The sequence below is a fragment of the Choloepus didactylus genome, chromosome 19 (genome assembly GCF_015220235.1).
Source record: "Choloepus didactylus isolate mChoDid1 chromosome 19, mChoDid1.pri, whole genome shotgun sequence".
NCBI classification, from domain to species: domain Eukaryota; kingdom Metazoa; phylum Chordata; class Mammalia; order Pilosa; family Megalonychidae; genus Choloepus; species Choloepus didactylus.
Window position 1 is genome coordinate 4,049,904 of NC_051325.1, and position 24,478 is coordinate 4,074,381.

A 24,478-nucleotide genomic window follows, 5' to 3' on the forward strand; every position below is an offset into this window, starting at 1 on the left:
ACAGAAGCCAGGAGAGACACACAGAAAATGGTCTCATGTGATTTTACCCAGGGAGTATTTGTGGTGACTCAAAAGTGAGTCCTCTTAAAGCAAATCAGGCCACAGTGTAAATGATGTTATGGACTTAAACTTCTTTGTGAGACCAAGGGAAGAGATGCTTATTTGATGCAGGATCTATATTTTGTGTAGCACATTAATTAATGAAACTTGTGTGGTCAGTTTATTTACACACCATAATTAAATGGAATTTTGAATATGAAGTGAAATCTGGTAGGTTTGTACAGGTTAGTTTAAACTACTGATACATCCCAAATTAATTTGGGCAGAGAATAAAAGTGTATTTGCAGAGTTCCCCTGAGGAACTGGGGAAAAATGTGGAAATACTGGACTTCCCCACCAAGGTTGTTACTGATATTATCACCAAGATTGTGGACAGTAGACCATGCCCTTGATTTGGGGGCTTACTGTTATGAAGTATGTTCCTACAAAGGAGGGGCTAAGCCAGACTCCCAGTGGTGTAAATCCCAATGGCAACCTGGGCTTGACTCCTGGGGATGAGCCTGGACATGGCATTGTGGGACTGAGAAAATCTTAACCAAAGAGGAAGGAGAAATGAAACAAAATAGTTTCAGTGGCTGAGGGATTTCAAATGGAGTTGATAGGTCTCTCTGGAGGTTATTCTGCACTGTATAGATATTCCTTTACAATTTTTAGTGTGCTGAAATGGTGAGAGAAAAACACCTGAAGTTGTTGAAATGCAAACAGTAGACTTGATTATTGAAGATGATTATATAACTGTAAAGCTTACATGTTGTGACTGTGTGATTGTGAAAATCTTGTGGCTCACACTAACTTCCTCCACTGTATGGAAAGATTATTAGAAATATGGGAACAAAACTAATTGAAAAATAGGATGGAGTGTGGGGATGGAATATTTTAGGTGTTCTTTTTTACTTTTATTTTTTGGAGTAAGGAAAATAATCAAAAATTGATTCATACTTTGAATGTGGTCACTGTTAGGTATATAGATTAAAGTTCACAGTAAAAAATAAAAATAAATGATTCTGGGGAGAATGCACAACTATATTATGTTACTGTGTACAATTGATTGTATATTGTTGATGATTGTAGGGTATGTGAATATATCACAATGAAGCTGTAATAAATAAAAGTGACTCCTTGCCTGATGCACAAGATGCATTTAGTAAATACTGTGATTTTGAGATGAGAAATACTTTATTTAACAAGGGCTAGCCTCTTGAAGACAGGAGAATACTTCCCTCAGAACTGTCTTCTTCAGCAGGAAAGATGAGGGACGTTTACTGGATTAAACACAGAGGGGCTCTGGATATGGATTTTAGAGCTATTGGCACATTAGGGAAAGTTAGTAAACTTTCAAATTAAAGATTTCATGCTGGTTATAATCACTGACACTGTCCTCAATAAAATTGTTGGTTGCAAGTTGAATATTATTGAATAATTGATTTGGAAATAGTGAAAGATTGACTTGTGATGACACTGGAATTTATCATGGTCAGACTTTTTGCTTTTTTCATGTCTGGTATTCCTTTTCCCTCTTGTTTGTGCACATTTTCAGTTCTCTCACAATACTGTTTATGTCCTGTGGTCTTCCAAAGTTCAAGTCATTTTCCACTAGTTTCAGTTAATTCTGTGGGGAAAGAAGAAAGCAGCAACTTCTCCTTGGGTTAGATAAAGCCCTCAGCAATCTTGAAAGAGGGAATGGAAAGTTTAACAATTTAGTAAGGGAGGGGCTACTTTAGTGGGTTAGTAAGTGGCAGTTTCAGTGACTGTGATATTTACTGATGAAATTAGGCAAAGTTTTCTCCTAGGTTAACTGTCTTTTAACTGCATATTTATACAGTAAAAGCTCATTAAGTCTGGTATTGCTGAAACTGTTATAAATATGTTTTTGTTTATGGAGTGTTAAATGGGCATTTCAGAGAGAAGAGAAATGGAAACTTTCACAACCTTGTTAGGGAGGGAGCTGCTTAGGCATTAGGGGTCAGGATAAATGCTTCAGTGTCCACTTACATATGGACATGTTCATAGTTTTCTCCAGGACACCTAGCCTCCTAATCTTGAAAGTATAGTTTCCTCTTGTTTTGTTCAACTAAGTTGTGGTGTTTGGCCTGGGAAGGGTGTGAATCTAAGATACTACACTGTCTAGAATGCATACACCCAAGTAAATATGCTGATATTTTCAGCTGTCTAATGCCGATAGTCTGTCTCCACATGAAGTAAAAGTTCATTGTTGTGTTGCATGGAGACTGTTGAGGAGGTGACAGAGGGGATGTGTTTATGGTAGAACTAGTCTGCATCCTTCCAACAGCATTCAACTTCCATCCTAACCTTGAAATACTTTGGAAATTGTGATGAAGAAAGAATTCAGCTTCAGTCAGTCAGATTCACAAAAAAGTCCAGATCAGATCCATGAGTGAAGAAGGTTGTATTTTGCTTAAATGAAGACTAGGCTTGACACAAATGCTAATATTTTAGTAGGAATGTGTCCAAATTACTGTGTGTGTGGAAGCTCCTTAAAACAAACAAAAAATATCATAAAGGCATTTTCCATGGTGGGGCATATTAGAAGAAAATCACATGCTTTCATTTCATTCTTCCAATATTTAATGTAAGCACTGTGAGATAACTTCTTGTGATAAACGTATAATGTCAGAAAGAAAGAAAGTAAACAATCCAATGTGAACCCAAGGAACCATTATCTAGGAACCTGATCCCTTGAGTGGCAGCTGCCTCGACTTCAGTGGCAGCTTTGAATAAAGCCTACTGTCCCCAGTCACAAGCACCATCCTTAAAGTCCAAGACATCCACTGCAGCCCCATGATTCCAGAAGAAAAACTGGCTTTTCTATTGGGAAGGTGTGTCTGGGAGCCCAGTTTACTTAACACCTTCTCTATAGTGACAGAGAAACTCCCTCAATATCTGCATCCTCTGCTAGAACTGAATTGGAACTTGATGCCCCTTGACCCTGTAGTTGCCTTGGACTGCAGACTCACTAGTCTTTTATCCCATCATAAGCACTTTGTGGATAGTGAAGGTGCTCATGTTTTTGTTACTTTTTTTCAAAATGCTTCCAACAAAAATCAAAGTTGACAGTCAGTCAACAGGTGTTCACCATGAGGCTAATTTCTGGTTGACCTTCTCCTGTCACACAGGTGTGACAAGTCAGGGGCAAGAAGAAAGTAGGTGATACATCTAAATTCATGGGTGGAGACAAGAGCTCACACAAGCTCATTGTTTTTTCAAAGGATATAATAATACTAATGACAGTGACAGTAACAACTAACAGGAGTGGAATAATATGAAGTTCACACAATATTACTACTGAAATTCCCAATTTACTTCTTTTCAACTTGAAGCTCCAGGGGCTGTGGTCACATGTTCAGGGTGACACAGCAAGGAGGGGATGGAGCTGTGCTGTGATCTCCACCTGGACTAACTTACAGAAGGTCAGATACATTCCCAGGATTCAGTGATGCAGGATCTCAGGAGGGCAGTTCTCAGGTGATTTTTCAAGGGAGTCTGTTACCCTCACATCACAGGATGCTCAAACCCTCTGTAAACCATCCACAGTATAAGCCTATTTCCAAGGTTCTTGCATATTAGTCCACCTTGTGGGAGTGGAAAAAGTTCACTGAATTCAAATTCCATAATCATATGTGTTAGAACTTGACACTTGTAGCATACCTGATACACAACAGTTTTTTTATATAGGTGGCCGGCCTCGTTCCAGTAGATATCTCAGTTTTAAGCCTGAGGATGGTTTGAATTCCTAAAAGGTCTCACTCACTGAGAGAGTTTTATGTATAATTATCTTACTGATATACAATTTGAATAAGAAAAGTAAAGGATTAGGAGGCTGTGCATGATTTGCACAAAACTGAGATTGATTAGCAATCTAAACATGAATGTCTAGCCTGTTTCAAAAATAAACTTATTGATAGGCTTATATTATCAAATTAAAACCAACACTTAACCTTAAATATGGATTAGAATGAAGCTGTTACAAGTGACAGTATATTATCCTGAGTTAGTGATATACTGAAAGCCACTCCTATTCACAGGAAAATGAATACACCCAGTTGTCTGGGAATTCACTCTTTTTGCAAACTTTAGCTGTTGCCTCAAAATTGTGGAGTAGATAATGTTCTCTGGAAAAAAGGAAAGTGATATATCAAAATGTTTTTCCACAATTTTAGGTGGGCCTGGGATTCTGGTGGGTACTTGATATGTAAATACATCCCTGGGAATAGAGGCACACTGACCATATTCCAAAGCCATCCATGATCTGTGAAAAGATCTGGCTCCCTGATCAGCTCACAGAGCATAATTTCTGTATGGTGGAATATGAACCTGGGCTTAGAGAAAGAGGGAAACTGGAAGAGGAGGAGGCAACCCCAGGTGAACTCTTACAGGGCAGCATCAGAGAAAATCATCTTCCCTCCCCCTTTCATCCTTACACAGAAAGATACCTCTCACATGCAAATGACCACCTATGTGACCTGATGAAATTACAGGGCACATTGACTTAAATTCAGTTTTCTTCTCATTCTGGAAAAAGATTTTCTGAAAGTCAAAGAAATCACCCATAAGAACATGAAAACCTCCTGGTTCTTCCTCTTTCTCTTGGCAGCTTCCAGATGTGAGTGTCTCAGGATTCAGACATGAAGGTAATGGGGATGATGCATCTGAGCACCTGACTCACTGAGTTTCATCTTATGCTCAGGTGTCCTGTCCCAGGTGTAGGTGAAGGAGTCGGGACCTAGTCAGGTGAAGGCCTCACAGACCCTGTCCCTTACCTGCTCTGTCTTTGTAAGCTATTTAACCAACTATGATGTGATACGGAAGCGACAGTCCCCTGGAAATGGGCAGGAGGATGTTGGAAAAATATGGAGTGGTGAAAGCACAAACTCTAACCCAGCTCTTCAATCACGACTCACCATCACTAGAGACAACTCCAAGAAAGAATTTTATTTAAAGCTGAGCAACGTGACACTCGAGGACACGGCCACATATTACTGTGGGATAGAGACAGTGAGGGGAAGTCAGGGTGAGCCCAGACGCAAACCTCCCCTGAGGGCCTGGGAGGGGCTGGGCTGCAGTGGGTGCTGGCGACCACCAGACGGCGTGCAGGGGCCATCCCGAGGAACAGACGGAGAGAGGGGATGGGAGGAGTTTCCTGGCCTTGCCTGGGGTTCCCTCTTCTTGCTCCACAGCATGAAACTGCAGAGAACTGTCATTACATCTTTTCTAGTCAGTGCTATGTTGTATCTGAAATTAAGAAACAGAATAGGTATTTCTTGCTATTCTCTCTGTATGTGTGTGTATAAATACACACATATACATACATATTATTATATAAAATTATATTTAAATTGATATATTGTGGGGTTTTGACCCCTCCTTTTGAGTTTGCTTGAAAGTGTGAACAAGACTTGTATTCACAACCTCTGTGAAGTTATTTGTCTGAACTGGAAACATGGGAAATCCTGTCAGGGATGTAGGGGCATCATCCAAATGCCTCACTCTGTTCCCTCCATCTCTGTGGCTTCAAGGATCAGGTTCATGCACTTACATTAAGACCTTTATAAATTATGATTCCATGCAAAGGTTGAACAGTTAATCCCACCCTTGAGCCCCCACACACACACATTTCAAAAATGTACATTAACATTTAAAAAGGAAGAAAGAGGGTAGGGATTGGGCATTTGATTCTGAAGGAGTAAAGAATGTGTAACAGGATTGATTGTAATATCCAGATATGGATAACACAGTACTTCCTGATGAGAGCACAATATTATAAGTACATTGAAGAAAGCTGAATGTGAAGATGGTGGAAAGGGGCAGGCAAGTGTCAAGTATGGCACCAAAAGGAAAGATATCAGTTGAGAAATGGGATTATATAATTTATCAAAGTCTATAGTGGAGAACTATGATGATTAAATATGCAATTACAAGGATGTTTTTACATGGAGGAAATCAAATGAAAGTCAAATTTGGAAGATATTGAAAATACGATGGTATATGGAAAAATATATTCAGTGCAAATTGGAGTTTTTAGTGAAAATAGCATTTTAATATACTTCAATGTAATCTAACAAAGGCAATATACAAAAGCTAAATGTCAAGAAGAGGGGGATATAAGGGGGACTATGCTAATCTTGGTTTTATTGTTATTGTTCCTCCTTTTAATTTTATATTATTTTTAATTTTCTTCTTTTTATTTTTTCCCCCTACTCTTCATTGTTTGTGGAAGAAATGGAAATATCCTGATATAAGTTGTAGTTGTGAACACATAGATTATACCAGAAATCACTGAATGTTTATATTGATGGTTTAATTGTGTGTGAATAAAACTGTTAAAATATAAACAGAAAGGTAAAATTGCTGGAGAAAGATGGAGAGAGGGATGAAACTATTCCCTGTTTGTAGGGTGAAGCGTGTATGGATGGCAGTATGGCAGTATGGCATGAGGCTAAATATAAGATTGCCATATTTTCCTGGAATTTCCTGATTAGGTATACACTTGGGAGAATGGAAAGCAGGGCCACAAATGGAATTTGCACACTGGTCTATATGGCAACACTATTGTTGATTTGCAATGGATGGAAGTGGACAGAAGGTACATCAATTGCTGAACAGAAGGGGGAAACGTGGTGTATATACCATGAGTATTGAGTGGCTGCAATAAGGAATGAAGTTGTGGGACTTGCAAGAGAGTGAATGAACCTAAAACTTACTCTAAAGGAGAGTAAGTTGAGTGAAATACACCAGAAGTGAAAAGACAGATATTATAATGCCTCACTGTTATGGACTAAATGTTATGTGGAAACCAAGAATTGTATTTGAGAGCATAGGTTCACAGGGGATGGCTAATTGTAAATATTCCTAGGTTGGAATATCTTTCAGCAGTCATATCTACTCTAGAGTTGCTATAGTTAATTAATAAACTGAAATGTTATGAACTTTGTGAATAACCTGGTTTCCCCCTGGAATTTTGAATATCTGTGTGACACCTGAAACTCAGAGCAAGTTTGACAGCTATGAAAGTCAGCATTACCCTATACAAAACTGTTTGAAAAGCTGATAAAGAGATCAGAGTTCAGGTGGAGCTCATCTGGTTACGACTAGGGCAAATCAGAGTAAAGGTAAAGGATGAGATTGACTGTGTTGTAAAACTTAAAATTTTGGGTGAAACCAAAGGAAGATGTGTTTATTTGGTGCAAAATTTATATTTTCTGTAGCACACTATGCAATGAAATTTGTATGGTGAATTTATTCAAACACTATAATTACATGGAACTGTAAATAGGAAGTGATTTCTTGCAGGCTTATACCTGTTAGTGTGAAATCCCAATACATTCCAGAGTAATGTTGGAAGAGAGAGCAAAAGTATTTGCAAAGCCCACTAGGGAACCTGGGGAACATGCAGAAATATTAAACTTCCCAACTGAGGAATTCCTGATTTTTTTGCAAGTGTCATGTACTACAAATTTAAAAGAACAGCCCCTCAACCTTGAGGCTTGCTCTGATGAAACATATTCCTGCAAAGGGGTAGCTAAGCCTATTTAAGCCTGTGTCATCCCAACAGAGCCTCTTTTGTTGCTAAGATATGGCTTTTCTTTGAGGTAAACTCACTGCCCTCCCATAGACATTTGACATGATAACCAGGGGCATAAATCTCCATGGCAATTTTGAACATGATCCCCATGGATGAACCTGACACTGGCTTTGTGGAATTGAGCAAGCACTCTTGGATGAACAGGTGGAAGATAAATGAAACAAAATAAACTTTCAGTGGTAGAGAGAGTCCCAGTACAGCTGAGAGGTTATTCTGGTGGTTATTCTTAGGCATTATGTAGATATCACTTTTTAGTTTTTAGTTTATTAACAACACTTAGAGGAAACACCTGAAAGACCTGAGCTGTAATCTAGTATCCTGGATTCTTGTAAGTGATTATACAAATATACAGCTTTTATGGTGTAACTGTATATGTGTAAATCTTTGATTTCCACTCCCTTTATCCAGTGTATGGACTGAATAAGTAAATAAAGATTTAAAATGAATAAATAATAAAGTTCAAAAGTGGTAGATGTTTTGGGTTTTCTTTTAATTTTGCTTTTTGATCTTGTTTTTATTATTTTTTCAGTAATGATAATGATCAAATATTTATTGAGGTGATGAATACACAAGTATCTGATGGTACTTAAACAACTGGTTGTACACTTTGAATGGTTGTCTTGTATGTAGATATATCTCAAACAATTGCATTAAAATACAACAGAGATTCTACAATTAATTAGGAGGTTCAGCAAAGTGACAGTAACCAGATCAACATAGATATATCAGTTGTGTTCCTATATACTAATAATGAGCAACCTGAGGAGAAAATCGAGTAAAAAATGCCATTTATTATAGTAACTAAAACAATCAAGTATATATGAATAAATTTAACCAAAGATGCAAAGACCTGCACACAGAAAACTACACAACATTGCTAAAAGAAATCAGATAAGTCCTATACATGGAAGGATAGTCCGTGTTCATGGATTGGAGTCTAAGTATCCTTAACTTGTCAATTCTACCGTAAATAAGAGCACTCAACAAGGAAAACATCCTCTTTCAGTGCATTTACAAAAAAAAAAAAAAAAAAAATGACAGCTACCACCATTCTTAATGCTAAAAGACTGTAATTTTCCCTAAGGTCAGGATCAAGGAAGGATGTTGCTCTTGACCCCTTCTATCTGAGGTTAATATTGGTATAAAAATAAATGTATAAGAACTGGAACCAGATTCACAATCATGAAAACAAGATTTTTACAAAAATTTAAAAACCTATATCAAACAGGTTTTAAAGAAAATTAATTCAGAAGTATGAGGAATACAATTTTAATTGCATAATATCAAATTTCTGTATAGATTTTATACTGAAGTAAGGGAAAATAACTGATTCCAATGACATTCATTTTGTTTTCATGTGTCATTTTCATTGATGATTTCATTTTTCCTTGTGGTGCTGAAGTTCAGCTAAAAATAGCTCAATGAAAATAGAATTTAATTTCTACATTTTTAAAAAATGTTATTTTCTTTATTGTCCATTGGAATTATAATTGTAATGGCTTTCTAAAACATGAGGTTTAACATAATGTCCTGTCTCAACTGAGTAACTTTGATACCTCATTTGCTCTTGGATCAACTGGCTTGTAGATTTGCATACTCAAAAATTTATTTTCAATATCTTAAATTGATTCAAGTCTTTATGCTTAATACACAAGATTCATACTACTGTATTAGAGATTTGTTTTCACAGTAATTAATCTTTAATTATTGATTTTCAATTCCACTCAACAATATACGTACAGAATTGATTTCTTCTTTGGGTATAGAGATGATATATTTGTTGTTTTTTTTGGAAAACATTTTACACTGCATACTCAGATGTATCTGATTGCCAAGTGCATATATAGATTAGATTCTTCAATAGTAACATTGATATGTTGTTTTTATAAAATAGAACTTGACTAAAAAATCCCAATTAGCTAAATTCATGGAATCCCTCAATCTACCACTGCCAAAAATCTGATGTATGTTCTTATTAAATTGAAGATACATTCCTTTTGGAAAGAATGTTACCTGCATTTGAAATTATTATAGGGATACCAATGACAATAAACCCTGGAATACATAAGCCATGCCTTGAACATTGAGTACTCTTTTGTATATTTGCTACTTTCACCAATATCTACACCTGCAGCAGCTCTACCTAGGGCCTTTTCCTATTTTTAAGGCTCACCAAAGTGGCCTCCTACTCATCACAGCATAATATCTTCAGTTTTGGAGACCTGAAACATGGTGATACATGCATGGTTTTTTTGAAGGTCTGTAGCATTCCTCATATGCAATTTGGTCATCTGATCTGGTTACAGGAGCAAAAGACTAATCCACTAATCCCTCACACTCTATAATGGTTGCCTCTAAAATTTCCCTCAGAATAATTGGTTCTGTCACAGGCAATGCCTACCCCAGTTTTATCTGTTTAAGTGAATGAGTAGAGGCCTCATGACTGAGTTAATCTAACCTATTATCAGACTTTGAAGGGGTAAGAACTCCAGCCATCTGACCTGGTACCAGGTATAGAATGTGAATTCCTAGTGGTTGACTTTTGGTAAGCAGAACTGGTGCTGCAGGATGAAACGAATGCAGGATTAAGGTACATGATATGACAATACATTCCCAGGAGATAAAGATATAAAAGTACAAAATATTCAGCCCATTGACTTTTTTAAATTGAAAAAAGAAACCTCCATAAACAGGCACTCCAAACCTCATTTGACCAGACCCCACAAGTATGTATCAATAACCCTTGTGCACCTAGAGTAGAAGTTATTGATTCTTGGGTTCATAATTTTCATTTAAATATGCTCTCATCCCTGCCTGGAAATCTATTAATACTGGGAACAAAAAGCTCAAAATTACCAATAACCTGATGCAGACAACATCTGAAGCAGCATTTAACCTTAGACCTAGGACAAGATAGGTATAATTAATACTTACAGGTGATCTTATGTTTAAGTCACCCAGAAGCAGATGGAATCAGATACAGAGAGCTAACCCAAGAACAAGGAAGATCTGATTTTTGAAATATTTAATTGAACTCAATAACACCAGCCATAATGTAGATTTTTATTCCATTATCTTTCTATTCCCATATTAATTCCTCCATCATACCTTGTATTGTCCCCCTGCCCTCTTTTGTCCCTTCCAATGACTCCAACCCTGTCAAATCTCATCATTTTCACCCTTTCCCTGTCTTCTTGGTCCTTCATCATTCTCCACCATTTTCCCCATGCCAAACAAAGTGCTGCTAACCTTGGAATTCTATATAATTGCTGAGTCATTGCTGACCTGGACTCCATACAAGGATCCCAGTTATTGGCCTCACTCATAGTGCAGATAAATCACACATTAAAGACATCAACAAAAAAAATTATTAAGTATTATGTGAAAAAGGAAACACTGAAGTTTGAGAATTTTTTATTTAGCTAAATCTTGGATTTTGGGGACACAGATTTCTTATCATATCTTTAGAATTTCTAATCCTTTTTCTTATTATGGTCATTACAATGTAACTTATTCATTGTCTCATCTCCAGAATAACAGCCACAACTCCCTCACAAGGAACGCTAATGTGCCAAGCATTTGATCTTAAAGCTTCCACATATGAAATTTATTTCCATAGTGATGAAACTAAAACTAATTATAATTAATGCTGAGAGTTACTTCCAGAACACCTCCTTGTTGCTAAAATGTGGCCCATTTCTATTCCAGACTGCAAGTGAATGCACTATCTCCCCCCTACTAGGAATGAGGCAACCTGACAACAAGGGATTAACACCCAATGTTGATGAGTAATGTTTTCAGAGAAAGATCTTCATCAAAATTGGGGAATGTGGTAAGAAATGAAACAAAATATTGTATATAATGGTTAAGAGACTTAAAATAGTTTTGGAAGGCCATTCAGGAAATTATCCTTCAGCATCTCTCAACCAGATATCACATTTCCAAAGAATGCATAGACTCAAGCAAGAATGTTTCTCAAAATGCTGAGGACAACTGGAAACCATAAACAATCCAGAAGATAAATAAATCAGGGAACTACATGATTTGAAGGACATTTGGAACCCTCTGGATATCTACCAATCATGATCCTTTATAAACAACTGATCTAATCTTTGTTTTCTTTAAAAACTCTTATGTTGAAGCTCAAGAAATGATACTGTTTGTGTTCCCAGACTTGCATTTCTAAGACTCCAAGTAAATGTTTCTGTTGCCTTGCAGCCCAGTTTGTTATTTCTTGGTCTACAAAAACAACTATGAAATTCTTGTAAATATAATCCATAAACATTTTTTAAATTTTTGATCACTGTACTTTTAACTTTATAAATTATTAGGCATAAATTTTAATTTATAGAAACCTGAAAGGAAAATCACTCAATTCCAAACTTGCTTGCATGGCTGATGAGAACACTCCTTAATTGTTGTTCTTCTTTCTCTGAAAGGAATGCCTCCATGCTCCCCTTTTTTTGCATTCAAGGTTTCTGTTTGTCTTTGGTTTTTCACAGTTTTAGTATGAAGTACCAACAATGTGTGTGTGTGTGTGTGTGTGTGTGTGTGTGTGTGTGTGTGTGTGTGTGTTTCTTTGTGTTTCAGGTTTGGAGTTCTCCAGTATTATTGGATATGTTATATAGATTCAGTCAGTAAATTTACTCAGCCATTGTTTCTTCAATTTTTGATTCTTCTCTGTTCACTTTTCTCCATTTGAGATTGATATTCAACCTATATTGCACTGCTTGATACAATCCCACAGCTATTGGAAGTTCTGTTTTATTTTCATCACTAATACTTCTCTTTTAATTTCAATGTATGCAATTTCTGTTGACCTATGTTCAAATTAGTGTCCTTTGAAAGCTATGCTAGGTCTGCTGATGAGCATATAGAAGGCATTATTGAAATCTGTTATCATCCTGCTTTGTGTTTATTTCTATCAATTCAATTCCTACATCCCTAATGTTTTGTCTAAATGCTGGAATTACTTATCCAGTTCAGAACATTGCCTACTTTTATTTCAGAGTATTTTTTAACTATTAAGTATTTATTATAAAATTCCTGCTTAATTTTATTATTCTAATAAATTCATCACATATGAATCTTATGGTCATAATTTGCCAGACACTATTTTCTTGCTCTTTGTATTTTTTTTTGTTTTGTTTTTTGTTGAAAGTTGTAGATGTTATATAGTACTTTATATATGGAAATATAGTTTATTTAATTATTTGTTTATTCTGCTTATTTATTTATTTATTTATTTGTTTATTTTGTCTTATGGGAGATTACTCACTTCCTCCGCAAGTGTATTGATGTAGATGTTTGAATCTGGTCAGGCCTGCATTTGAAATTTTTTGATGCCATGGATACCAGAATTGAAGACAATGAGAAGTGAATGCACCAGAGCATCAGATTCCTTTTGCAATATCCTTTTACTGTCTTCCTGCATAGGTTTGGGCCTTATGCTACTTCCTTTCTTTCCCGATGGTGGGGGTAAGATTAAGGGGACATTCTTGCTCTGCTAAGAGACTTAAACTTGGACAGGAATTTTGAGACTAAGTTGTACAAGAGGAACAAGTGTTCTTGTCTCTCGTCCAGAGGAAATGGTGGGTTTCCCACTTGTTCCTGATGCCTGCCCCACAGGGAAGTGTGTATTTTTTTCCCATCTGTTCCCTCCTGGGATGAAATTGTTATTTACAGTTTCCGTCAGCTTCCAGTATCAGTGCCCTTCCTACAGATTGAGGCTTTCATTTCTCAAGAAAGAAAGAGGGAAATAGACAGTATTTTAGTGGTGGATTCTATTTCCCTACCAGGTTCCATCAGTCTCCACCATGTACATAGAATAAAGATCTGATTCCACTCACGCCAGGTCCTGCGGAGCTAGGTGAAGTGGGTTTGGACATTTTCTGCAGTGACCATGTTACTGTCCCCTGGCAGAAACCCAGGATATCAGGGAAGCTTGTACTGTAACCCTAGTCTGCCAGACATTAGGAATGTGCTTGGAATGTGCCACCTTGGAGCTTCTGACTGTAATGTCTTCAGCACACTTGGTATTAAACATTTCTTTATTAATCATTCATTCTGCTTACTAGACCACAGCTCCCATTCTGCCATATTCCCTAGGTAAACTAATGTTAGGGTATATATTCTCCCAAAGACACCTGTCTTTGTCCAATACTCATTATTGTTGCTTGTTTTCTGACTTCAGTTCTCTGAGGTTTTGATGAAAATTTCTAGGAATTGCAGTTGTCCTGGATTCATTCTTATGCTTGTTTTTGTATTTGGTCTAAGAATCAAACCAAGCATTTTTGAATGTCTCTATATCTCCAAGCTTTGTGGAAGACTGGTATGATATAGTTAGATAATGTAAACAATGAAAATAAGTATCAACAATAAATAGGTAAACATGATGTGGTGTACACATGTAGGAATGCTACTCAGCATTAAGCCAATAAATGCTTAATACACACAAAATATGGATGCGTTCTCAAATAATTGTGCTAATAAAAAGTAACTAAATACAAATACATGTTACATAATTGAACCCTGATAAGATATAGAAGATGGGAACAAATCTAAGGTAAAATGAAGAACTTCCATGGTCACATAAGAACAGGGTAAAAACTGTAATTACTGAGGAATTCCAGGACACTTTTGTGATGACTGATTTTTTTTTAAGTATCTCTTTTTAGCTGACCATGTTCCATGAATATGCAAATTTAAAAATACTTATCAAATCTTATACTTTAAATAATGGGGAGAATATCAAATATCATATATGTCATAGAAACTATTGTTAAAATACACAAATGTTAATATTTGTAGGTAAGAACAGATCAGGAAAGAAAGAATGAAATGTGAACACACAGAACTCCTGAAAATTAATCTGCTTAGAACCTTGTCTTCCTACTTGCTCTGGGAGAAATCATGGCTTGTGGAGAAATTGCCTATCTGGGTACACAGTAGACAGGATTTTCCATCCATGCTGCAATGCAGAACCCAGTTCTTCATACATAATATTATTTTATGCAATTTTATTCAGGTACATTCACATACCATACAGACATCCATAGAGTACAATCAATTTCTCACGGTCTGATCATACAGTTGTGCACCAATCACCATAATCAATTTTTTGGACATTTTCATTATTTTCAAAATTTAATAGGATTATTTTATATCCAAAATATCCCATCCCCTCTATCCACCCCCCATAATTCATTTGCTTTTCTGTCCCCATATTTCTACTCATTTGTCAATAAACTGAATAAATAGAGTGAAACCTACAATGTTGAAACCATGATTGATGACACAGATGTGGTTTGTTTTTACAGGTTAATGTGAAGCCCAATACATACAAAAGTAATTCTGGCAGAGAATGAAAAAAAAATAAAAAAGCTCCTGTTCTTGTTTGCTAATGCTGCTATTATGCAAAATACCAGTCATCATTTCTCACCTTGTGAGCTTGTGTTCCTATCCTTTTCATATATTTATATATTCCATATACATATATGGAAGGTTATTTGGAAGATTTTCACTGCAAAAACCCTTGGTAGGATAGAAAAGGCACTGAAGAAAGCCCAGGCAAAACAGCCTGTGCTACCCACACCAACCCCTAGAGGTCACTGTCACCTACACAATTCTGTATATCTCATCTCCTGAGTGACTTCATTAGCATCCCTCCATGAAAAATACCTTGAAGGGTGCTGCTCTCAACTCCCTTCTGATACGACATGTATATTCTTCTTCGTTGGAAAACTGAAAGCTTTAAGTACAGTGCATGTCTCCTGGTCATTCAATATTTATTATCTCTTTAACTCATTTTAATTTGAACAATCTAACATATGTTTTGCCACAGTCTCTCCTTTGTCACATGGCAGCCCCCCTCTCTCTCTGTCTGCCTCAGTCATCTGCAAAACTTTCCAAATGCTTCTCCTTATAAGGATTCTATTCACATATGATTGGGACCCTAGACAGGTGTGGTATAATACAGTTTGCTCTCATGTTAAGTGACAATATCTTCAAAGAACCTATTTACAAATGTCTTCTCAGTTACATGACTGGAGTTTAGGACATGAACAATCTTCAGGGGGATATGACATAATACATAACCATGTACCCTCTGGACCCCAAAAACCAGGTCCTTCCCACAATTAAATACTTTCTCACCATTACAATATACCAAAACCTTACATCATTTCATTAACATATCTATGTAAAAATCTGATATAAATCTTTTATCAGTATTGTCCATCAAGGGAAAGACTCCTCTCTGTCTTTGGAACCGGGAAACCTAGAAAAAATACCCATACTTCCAAAACAGAATGGTGGGAAAAGTATAGTACAGACATCCCCCATGCTGAAGGAAGTAATTTGAAGGCAAATAATAGTTCATAGTCCCTAAGCAGGTACAAATGATATGAGACACATTCTGCTAGATTTCAAGGCTTAGGAAACTGTGGGTGGATGTTTTGCCCTCCTGTCCAGCTTGAGCTAGCAGCCCTGCACTCTCCACACACCTTCCAGGTGGCCACTTTCTCCCTGAACACTTGGGTGGCCACCAAGCCTTCACTGAAACCTGGGGAAGTGTTCCCAACCTATCCAAATACCAGAGTTGTGACCTCATGGGCCATAGTCACTAAGCTTAAGGTCCTACTCTCCCTGAATCTCAGGATGGTCCTGCACTTTCCAAAGCTGGGGAAGCCACATTTCTTTTGGTCCCTGGAGGTCTCTTCAGCCCAGACCTTTGTATCCATTGTCCTGTCCTTTAGGGATTTACTGAAAGCTGCTCCTATTCACAGAAAAATGACTACACCCAGTTGTCTCAGAATTCACTCTTTTAGCAAACATGAACTGTTGTATCAAAATTTTGGAGTAGATAATGTACCTTGGAAAAATGTAAAGTGATGTATAAAATTGTTTTTCCACAATTTTAGGTGGGCCTGGGCTTCTGGTGGGTACTTGATATGTAAATACATCCCTGGGAATAGAGGTACATCAAACCTATTCCAAAGCCATCCATGATCTGTGACAAGATCTGGCTCCCTAATCATCTCATGCAGCATTATTCCTGTGTGGTGGAATATGAACCTCAGCTTAGAGAAAGAGGGAAACTGAGAGAGGATGAGGCAACCCCAGCTGAACTCTCACAGGGCAGCACCAGAGAAAATCACCTTCCCTCCCCCTTTCATCTTTACACAGAAAGATACCACCCACATGCAAATGACCACCTATATAACCTAATGAAATGACAGGGCACATTGACTTAAATTCAGGCTTCTTCTGATTCTGAAAAAAATATTTTCTGAAATTCAAAGAAATCACTTATAAGGACATGAAAACCTCATGGTTCTTCCTCTTTCTAGTGTCAGCTTCCAGGTGTGAGTGTCTGAGGATTCAGACCTGAAGGTAAAGGGGATGAGGCATCTGAGCACACAACTCACTGGTTCTCCTTGTCCCCAGGTGTCCTGTCCCAGGTGCAGCTGAAGGAATCAGGAACTGGCCTGGTGAAGCCTTCACAGACCCTGTCCCTCATCTGCTCTGTCTCTGGATTCTCTTTATCCAGCAATTATATGAAGTTCATCCACCAGTCTTTGGGAAAGGGGCTGGAGTGTTTTGGCAGGATAACTAGTAGTGGAAGCACAAAGTATAACCCAACACTTCAGCCATCACTCAGCATCACCAGGGACACAACCAAGAACAAAGTTTATTCAAAGCTGAGCATGACACCTTAAGACCGGGCCACATATTACTATGCAAAAGAAACTGTGAGGGGAAGTCAGCATGAGCTCAGATACAAACATCACCTGATGGAACAGGAGGGTCTGGGCTGCAGGGGGCAATCTTGTCCACCAGGGGGTGCCAAGGGCACTTTCCCAGGGGCAGGAGCAGAGAGCATCTGGGAGGGGTTTCCTGGCCTTGCCTCTGGTTCCCTCTTCTTGCTTCAGCACTTGTAACTCCCAGAGAACTGTCTTTGCAACTTTTCTAAGAAGTGCTGTGATGTATCCAAAAGCCAAACTCAGAACAGGTTTTTGTTTTCATTGTTGCTAAATCAATATTATAATACAAACATGCACACATATTATATAAAATTTCATGGGAGATGTGCTAGTTTTTCCTACTCTTCTTTATATTAAAGAAAATGGGAATAAAATTTATATTTGCCATCTCTGTGAAGGTATTCCCCTCAATATAACTTACATATTTTGAGAATACTCAGGGAAATAATCTCCCACCCACCTCCTTGTGGAGCCCCATGTCCTCATGGGAAGAATAAGGAGGTGGGAAAGCCTGACCCTCCCTAGGAGCAGCTTCCAAGACCTCACTTTGTTCCCTCCTCCTCATGTTGCATCAGGGATCAGGTTTCTGCCCCTACACTAATGTCCTTATCTATTAGGACTGTATTAGATAAACATCAACATTGTGTCTGACACACAGGTTTTACATATATACTAGAAACAAGTTCAGATTGTATCATTTTTAAATATAATTGACATCCTGATACAATTGATATTTACTAAATTCATTTCATTAAATTTTTCATGTCTGTACTAGTCATTTGTCACACATTATTTCTCACTAAAATCATCAAATATTTTCTATGAATATATCAAGGGCACTATTTTAATATTATTTGAAGAGGCTAGGTCAGCAGAAATATTTTTTCTTATTCCTAATATTCCCTACATAACCATAGGCTTCTGAGTCACAGCTTAGCTGAGGGTCCTCATTGAAGCCAGACATACCCAGATGTGTACTTGAATCTCACATAGCAGCGCATCCTGGGAAGCCAAGCATACCCCAGATTTCTCCAACCTGCCATAAATAGACCAAAAAAGAAAGTGCCATCCTCTGTACCAACCACTGGATCCTCCATTTCCTATCCCCATTGACCAAATGCACAGTAGACTTGCTCTATAACACACTTGACTCCCCTCACTCAGAGGCCTAGAAGACTCACTCAGTCCCTAATGTCACCAGAAACCAACTAACCTCACTCACAGTCTGAATTACCTCACAGAGAACATAACTCAACTCACCCAGAATCCAACTCACCTCAACCAGAGCCCTACAAATCTCCGCCAGAGCCTGATTGACTTCATCCAGGTCCTGATTCAACCCAACCAGAACCCGGCTCACCTCACATAAAACCTGACTCACCTCACTCAGAGCCAGCTTGCCTCACTCAGAACCCAGCTTACGTCATCCAAGGGACTGACCACCTCTCCAGAACTTGGATCACATCACTAAGAACCTAGCTCACCTCATCTCTAACCAGCTTGCCTTACCTAGAACCCTGGCCCAGGCACAATTTGCAGAAATGCAGAGTTGTAGCCTGGAAATGCAGAAATGCAAAAAATATATTTTTCCTGACCCCATCCCCACAGGGAATATGGTATTCTTTTCCCATCTGTTCCCTCCAGGGATGCAATGATCATTCACCAGTTCCCTCTGCTTCCAGTATTGATGCACTTCCCTACAGATTATCACCTTTATTCTTCAGGTAAGAAAGGGGGATAAACAGGGTTGAACAGGTGGATCCTGTTTCTCTACAAGTTTCTATCATATTCCTCTGTGTGCACAGGATAAAGATCTGATAACATTCACTCTGGTTCCTAGAGAGCTAAGTGAGGCTTTTTTGGGTAATTTAGACAGTGGCCATATTACTTGCACCTGGCAGCTGCCCAGGATTATGGTGGAGCTTCTACTGTAATCATGGAATGTCAGAAGTTGTGAATGGCCTGGGAATGCCCTGGTTACCTGAGAACTTCTCAGTCTAATGACTTCAGCACACTTGGCAATCAGCAATTCTATATCATTCAATCTGCATACTAGAATATCACTCTGTGCCATCTCCCGCATGTAAACCAGTGTAAATATCTAGTTTCTCCCTACAGTCACCACTTTTGTCCAAACATGGCCCCATTGTATACAGAGCCAGGCTGCTTAACCACTCAAGCACAATGAAGAGCCTGAGACATTCTGCCTGGGGCTCCCAGGAGGCACACAGAAACATTGGCCCTGGAGCTGGGGCAGCATGCTGCTTTGCAGGATCCCCAGCTGAGCTCAGGGGAGCAGGGCCCATGGGGCTAGGAGCACAGTAAAAGAGACAGAACCCTGTTCTTGTGCTTCACAGAGACTGGGACTCCAGGAACTTCTTCCCCAGAGACAGGGGTTGTACAGCATTCTTGGGCACTGTGACCCAACAGGGCTATGGTCAGGAGGAGCTCTGTGCAGGAAATCCACCTGTGGTGGGTGGTCTGCAGAGAAACACCACTGAGGACCTGGGTCATGTTCATCCAGTTTGGTTGGATGAGATGGACCCTGAAGCAGTAGACCTTCCCTTATTGTCCTCTGACTGCACCCAGTCAAGTCCCCCCAGCAGCACAGGCCCTGCCCCAGGCACAGCCTGGACTCCTGACCCCAGTTGCCCTCCCCTCAACTTCCCAGGAGAGCAGACAGGGGGCTATTTGATCTAAGCTAGTGCTATTCCCTCCATCCCAGCCCTCATTTCCCAATTTCCACTGCCCATTCTGGTCCTGGGGAAGCTGTGTGTCCCACGCTTTGTCCATGCCCTTAGACTCTGTTCTTTCTGGGGCTTTGCTCTGGATTCCCCTCCAACTGAAAGCTGCTCTAGATTTTTGATTCTCCGCCTTCTACAGAAGTCCTTAAATTGGAATATTCTTGTTTTCATAGGTAGAAATTTTCCCTCATTTTAGCTATAGACTCATGTTCCTCTTTGCTAATAATTCCACAATGCAAAATACCAGAAATGGATTGGCTTTTATAGAGGGGTTTACTTGATTACAAAGTTTCAGTCTTAAAGCCATAAAGTATCCAAGCTAAGGCATCAACATTAGGGTACCTTCACTGAAGGATGGCCAGTGGCATCCAAATCCTCTGTTAGCTTGGAAGGAATGTGGATGGGTTCTGCTGGCTCACAGCTTGTGCTTCAAAATGGCATTCTCCAAAATGTCCATATCAGCTCCCAACTGCTGTCTTCAAAATGTCTGTCTCAGGACAGCCGCAAGCTCCTTATGTCTGAGCTTTTATAAGGCTCCAGTCAAATAATCAAGACCCATGCTCAGTGAGCAGGGACACAACTCCATGGAAATTATCTAATCAGAGTTACCACCTACAGTTGGGTGGGTCATACCTCCATGGAACGACTCAATCCAATATTCTAACCTAATCAACACTAATGTGTGTGCCCCCACAAGATTACATCGAAATACATGGAGTTTTGGGAGACAGAAAACATCCAAACCAGCACAACTCACATACAGAATTTGATCTAAGCTTTACCTTATTTGTGGATATATCCAAAAAAAGGGTTAGAAATCAAGGCAGAAAGTTATGAGTGATTTTGAGATTTCTCTGTTTTGTGGACTCTTTTTGTTTAGAATTCTCTTCTATTTGGCCTGGTCTGAAAGAATAGGAGCATTTTGCTTTTCCTTCTGAAATAAATTCTTTTTTTCTCAAAGAGATTGTCCTCAAGATGTCATGGAAACTAATCCAAGAAGCCATCTGTGTTAGGGTAATCTCTTCCATATACACTCACTTCCAGGCAAATTAAGGTAATAAGTTTAAGGTAATAAATTATATATTATGATTATTATATATATAAACTACATATTATCTTTTAAGGGAAAACAGTGTACTGTTAAATTAAATATTATGCCTTCACAAACTGCAATTGGATAAAGTCCCTGAATTTCTCCCTACTTCCTTGTCCCTTGGAAAATGAGGAGGTAAAACCTCAAGCTCAACTCAGATAATTCTCCTGCCCAGGTGATTTCAGGGAAATCTCTGACCTCAACAGCAATGAGTGACCAATGGGCCACTGACCTGCTGGACAACATTGGAGGACCTGAGACATGTGGTACTGGAGTGGAGGGCCACCAGGGTGCCACAGGGATATCATGGCAAGACATGTCCAATCCTTGTCTCATCTCTCAATTTTTAAGAAAGAATAGGAAAATTGATGTACTCATTATATACTGATGTGTGAGCCTCATCTTCGTCCTCAAGGTAGGGGATGCATCCCATGGAGATTCCATTACTGTGACATCCTTGTGGGCACCTGGCAGCAGCCGAGGATTATGGTGGAGCTTCTACTGTAATCATGGACTGCCAGAAGTTGTGAATGGCCTGGGAACATCCTGCTGACAACACATTTTATGTCTTCAGGGAGAGATAAGGATTTTTTTCAATTCTGGGTAACATCATTGCTTCTACCCCCCTACACCAGGTATCTCTTATACCTGCAATTATCATTAACTTCCAAACATATGACAATTGTTAAATGGACAGTGAGGAAAAGAATCATTGGAATAACAGGTATTTTCAGCACTGAGAAAACTGATCCCACATGATTCCACTGCCAAGTTCCTATTCTCTTGGAAAACTTCTGAGCCAGAAAAACATGCCAAGTAAGTCTTTTTGGCCTTGCATCCTCTCTATCACACTGCTCTGTTTTTCCTTTCCCCCAAGCTGATACCTTGGCATTTTCACAGTCAGAAACTAATTTGAACTTTCTGGAAGTGTTCCAAAGATTGTCAAACTTCATATACATTCACCTCTATACTCAGCAAATTATTGTCAGCAAATTCTTGTCAGTCCAGCTTGTGCCAAGGTAATTATGTTAATAATTGTCACCTTCACCATGTTCCAGAAGGAAGTGGAAGAGTTGTTTTCCTCATTGATCCTCGGTAATGCACCAATATGATTATTCAAAATCTTATAGTCTAATGTCACTTTCTGGACTGTCTTTTGCAGATATGACCTCTGTGTGTTTCCACTTTTTATCTTACCACTTCTCTCTCTGTACCCTGATGATGTGATACTGATAAGTTGGCTCCTAATTTTCTCAATTATCCCAAAATTGTGCCATGGTCTTTGGTCACTTCAGTGCCCAGTTTTAGCCCTGCTCACCATGCCTCACTGTCTTCCCCATTGTCACTGGCTGGTGATGTACCTTCTACACCCTGTGTTCTCCAGGAATATGTAGTTGGCCCCTCTCATGCATTTCTCCTATTGACTCTGGTGCACCTACCATTATCCCACCACATGGATCCCATTATGGTGCTGTGCATGATTTGCACAACACAGAGATTGATTATCCATTGAAGCAGAAATTTCTACCATGTTTCAAAAATAAATGTAATTCATAGGCTAACAATACCAAATTAACCACAAAATAACTGAATATGCACTGGAATGAAGCTGTTTCAGTTGCCAATATGTACACCTTTGTTAGTGATTTGTTGAAAGCCACTACAATTCACAGATAAATAAATGCCCCCATTGATTTATAATTCACTCTTCTTCCTATATTTCATTGTTGCCTAAAATTTTGGAGTGTATCATGGACTTTTGTAACAGAGGAACTTAATATACCAGAACATGTTTCCACAAATTTAGGGGGCCCTTGACTTCTGGTGGTTATTTGCTATATAAATACCTCACTTGAAATACAGTCACATTGACCCTAATCCAAAGCCATCCATGATTTCCGAAAAGATCTGGCCCCCTAATCAGCTCATGCAGCAAATTTGGGTGGAGGAAGCAGAACCTGGGCTTAAAGAAAGAGAGACCCTAGAAGAAGATGAGGAAACACCAGCTTAACTCTCTTAGAGAAGCACCAGAGAAAATGTCTTTCTCTCCCCCTTTCATCATTACATAGAAAGATACCACCCACATGCAAATCACCACCTAGGTAACCATATGAAAGTCAGGGCACAATTACTTAAATTCAGACTTCTTTATTTTCTGGAAAAGTATTTTCTGGGAATCAGAGGCATCATCCTCAAGAACATGAAAGCCTTGTGTTTCTTCCTGTTTCTGGTGGCAGCTCCCAGATGTGAGTGTCTCAGGATTCAGACATGAAGGTAATGGGGATGATGCATCTGAGCACAGGACTCACTGTTGTTCTCCTTGTCCTCAGGTGTCCTGTCCCAGGTACAGCTGAAGGAATCGGGACCTGGCCTGGTGAAGCCCTCGGAGACCCTGTCCCTCACCTGCTCTGTCTCTGGATTCTCTTTATCCAGCTATTATATGAGCTGGATCCGGCAGGCTCCAGGAAAGGGGCTGGAGTGGGTTGGTAGGATAAGCAATAGTGGAAGCACATACTACAACCCAACTCTTAAGTCCCGAGTCACCATCACCAAGGACAACTCCAAGAATGAAGTTTATTTAAAGCTCAGCAGCCTGAGTCCTGAAGACACGGCCGTGTATTACTGTGTGAGAGACACAGTGAGGGGAAGTCAGGGTGAGCCCAGACACAAACCTCCCCTGAGGGCACAGGAGGGGCTAGGCTGTCTTGGGTGATGGAGACCACTAGGAAGCACCCACTGGCCATCTCTGGGGGCAGGAGAAGAGAGCGGCTGGAAGGAATTTCCTAGACTAGCCTGGGATTCCCTCTTGTACCACAACATGTAACCACATAACATGTAATCAGTGCTAGGATGAAACTAGGATTAAAACTCAGGACAGGATTTTTGTTACTAAATGCATTTTAAAATACATACATACCTATATTATTTACAATGTTATATGCATTGTGTGAATATGCCTGAAAGTGTGAATAAAACTTGCATTTATGATCTCTGTGAAATTGTTTTACTCAACTTAACTCACATTTATGAAAATATTTAGGAAAGTTCTCCCAACCCACCATCAGACTGAACCCATATCCTTAGGGGAGGGATGAGGAGATAGGAAACCTGGCCTCTCTAGGAGCAGCTCCAAGTGCCTCACTTTGTTCCCTCCCTCTCCTGTGACAACAGTGACCAGGTATCTGCTCCTGTATTAAATCCCTTATAAAATATGGTT

The 24,478-nt window shown here is 39.0% G+C and overlaps 1 gene segment (V, D, J or C); it reads left to right on the forward strand.

The window, feature by feature from the left end:
- The window catches only part of LOC119516012, a 64,353-nt gene extending 40,379 nt beyond the window's left edge, over window positions 1-23,974 (forward strand). The window contains 1 exon segment of the V gene segment in view: window positions 23,592-23,974. Coding sequence covers window positions 23,592-23,974 — 383 coding nt within the window.
- Window positions 23,975-24,478: the final 504 nt, after the last annotated feature.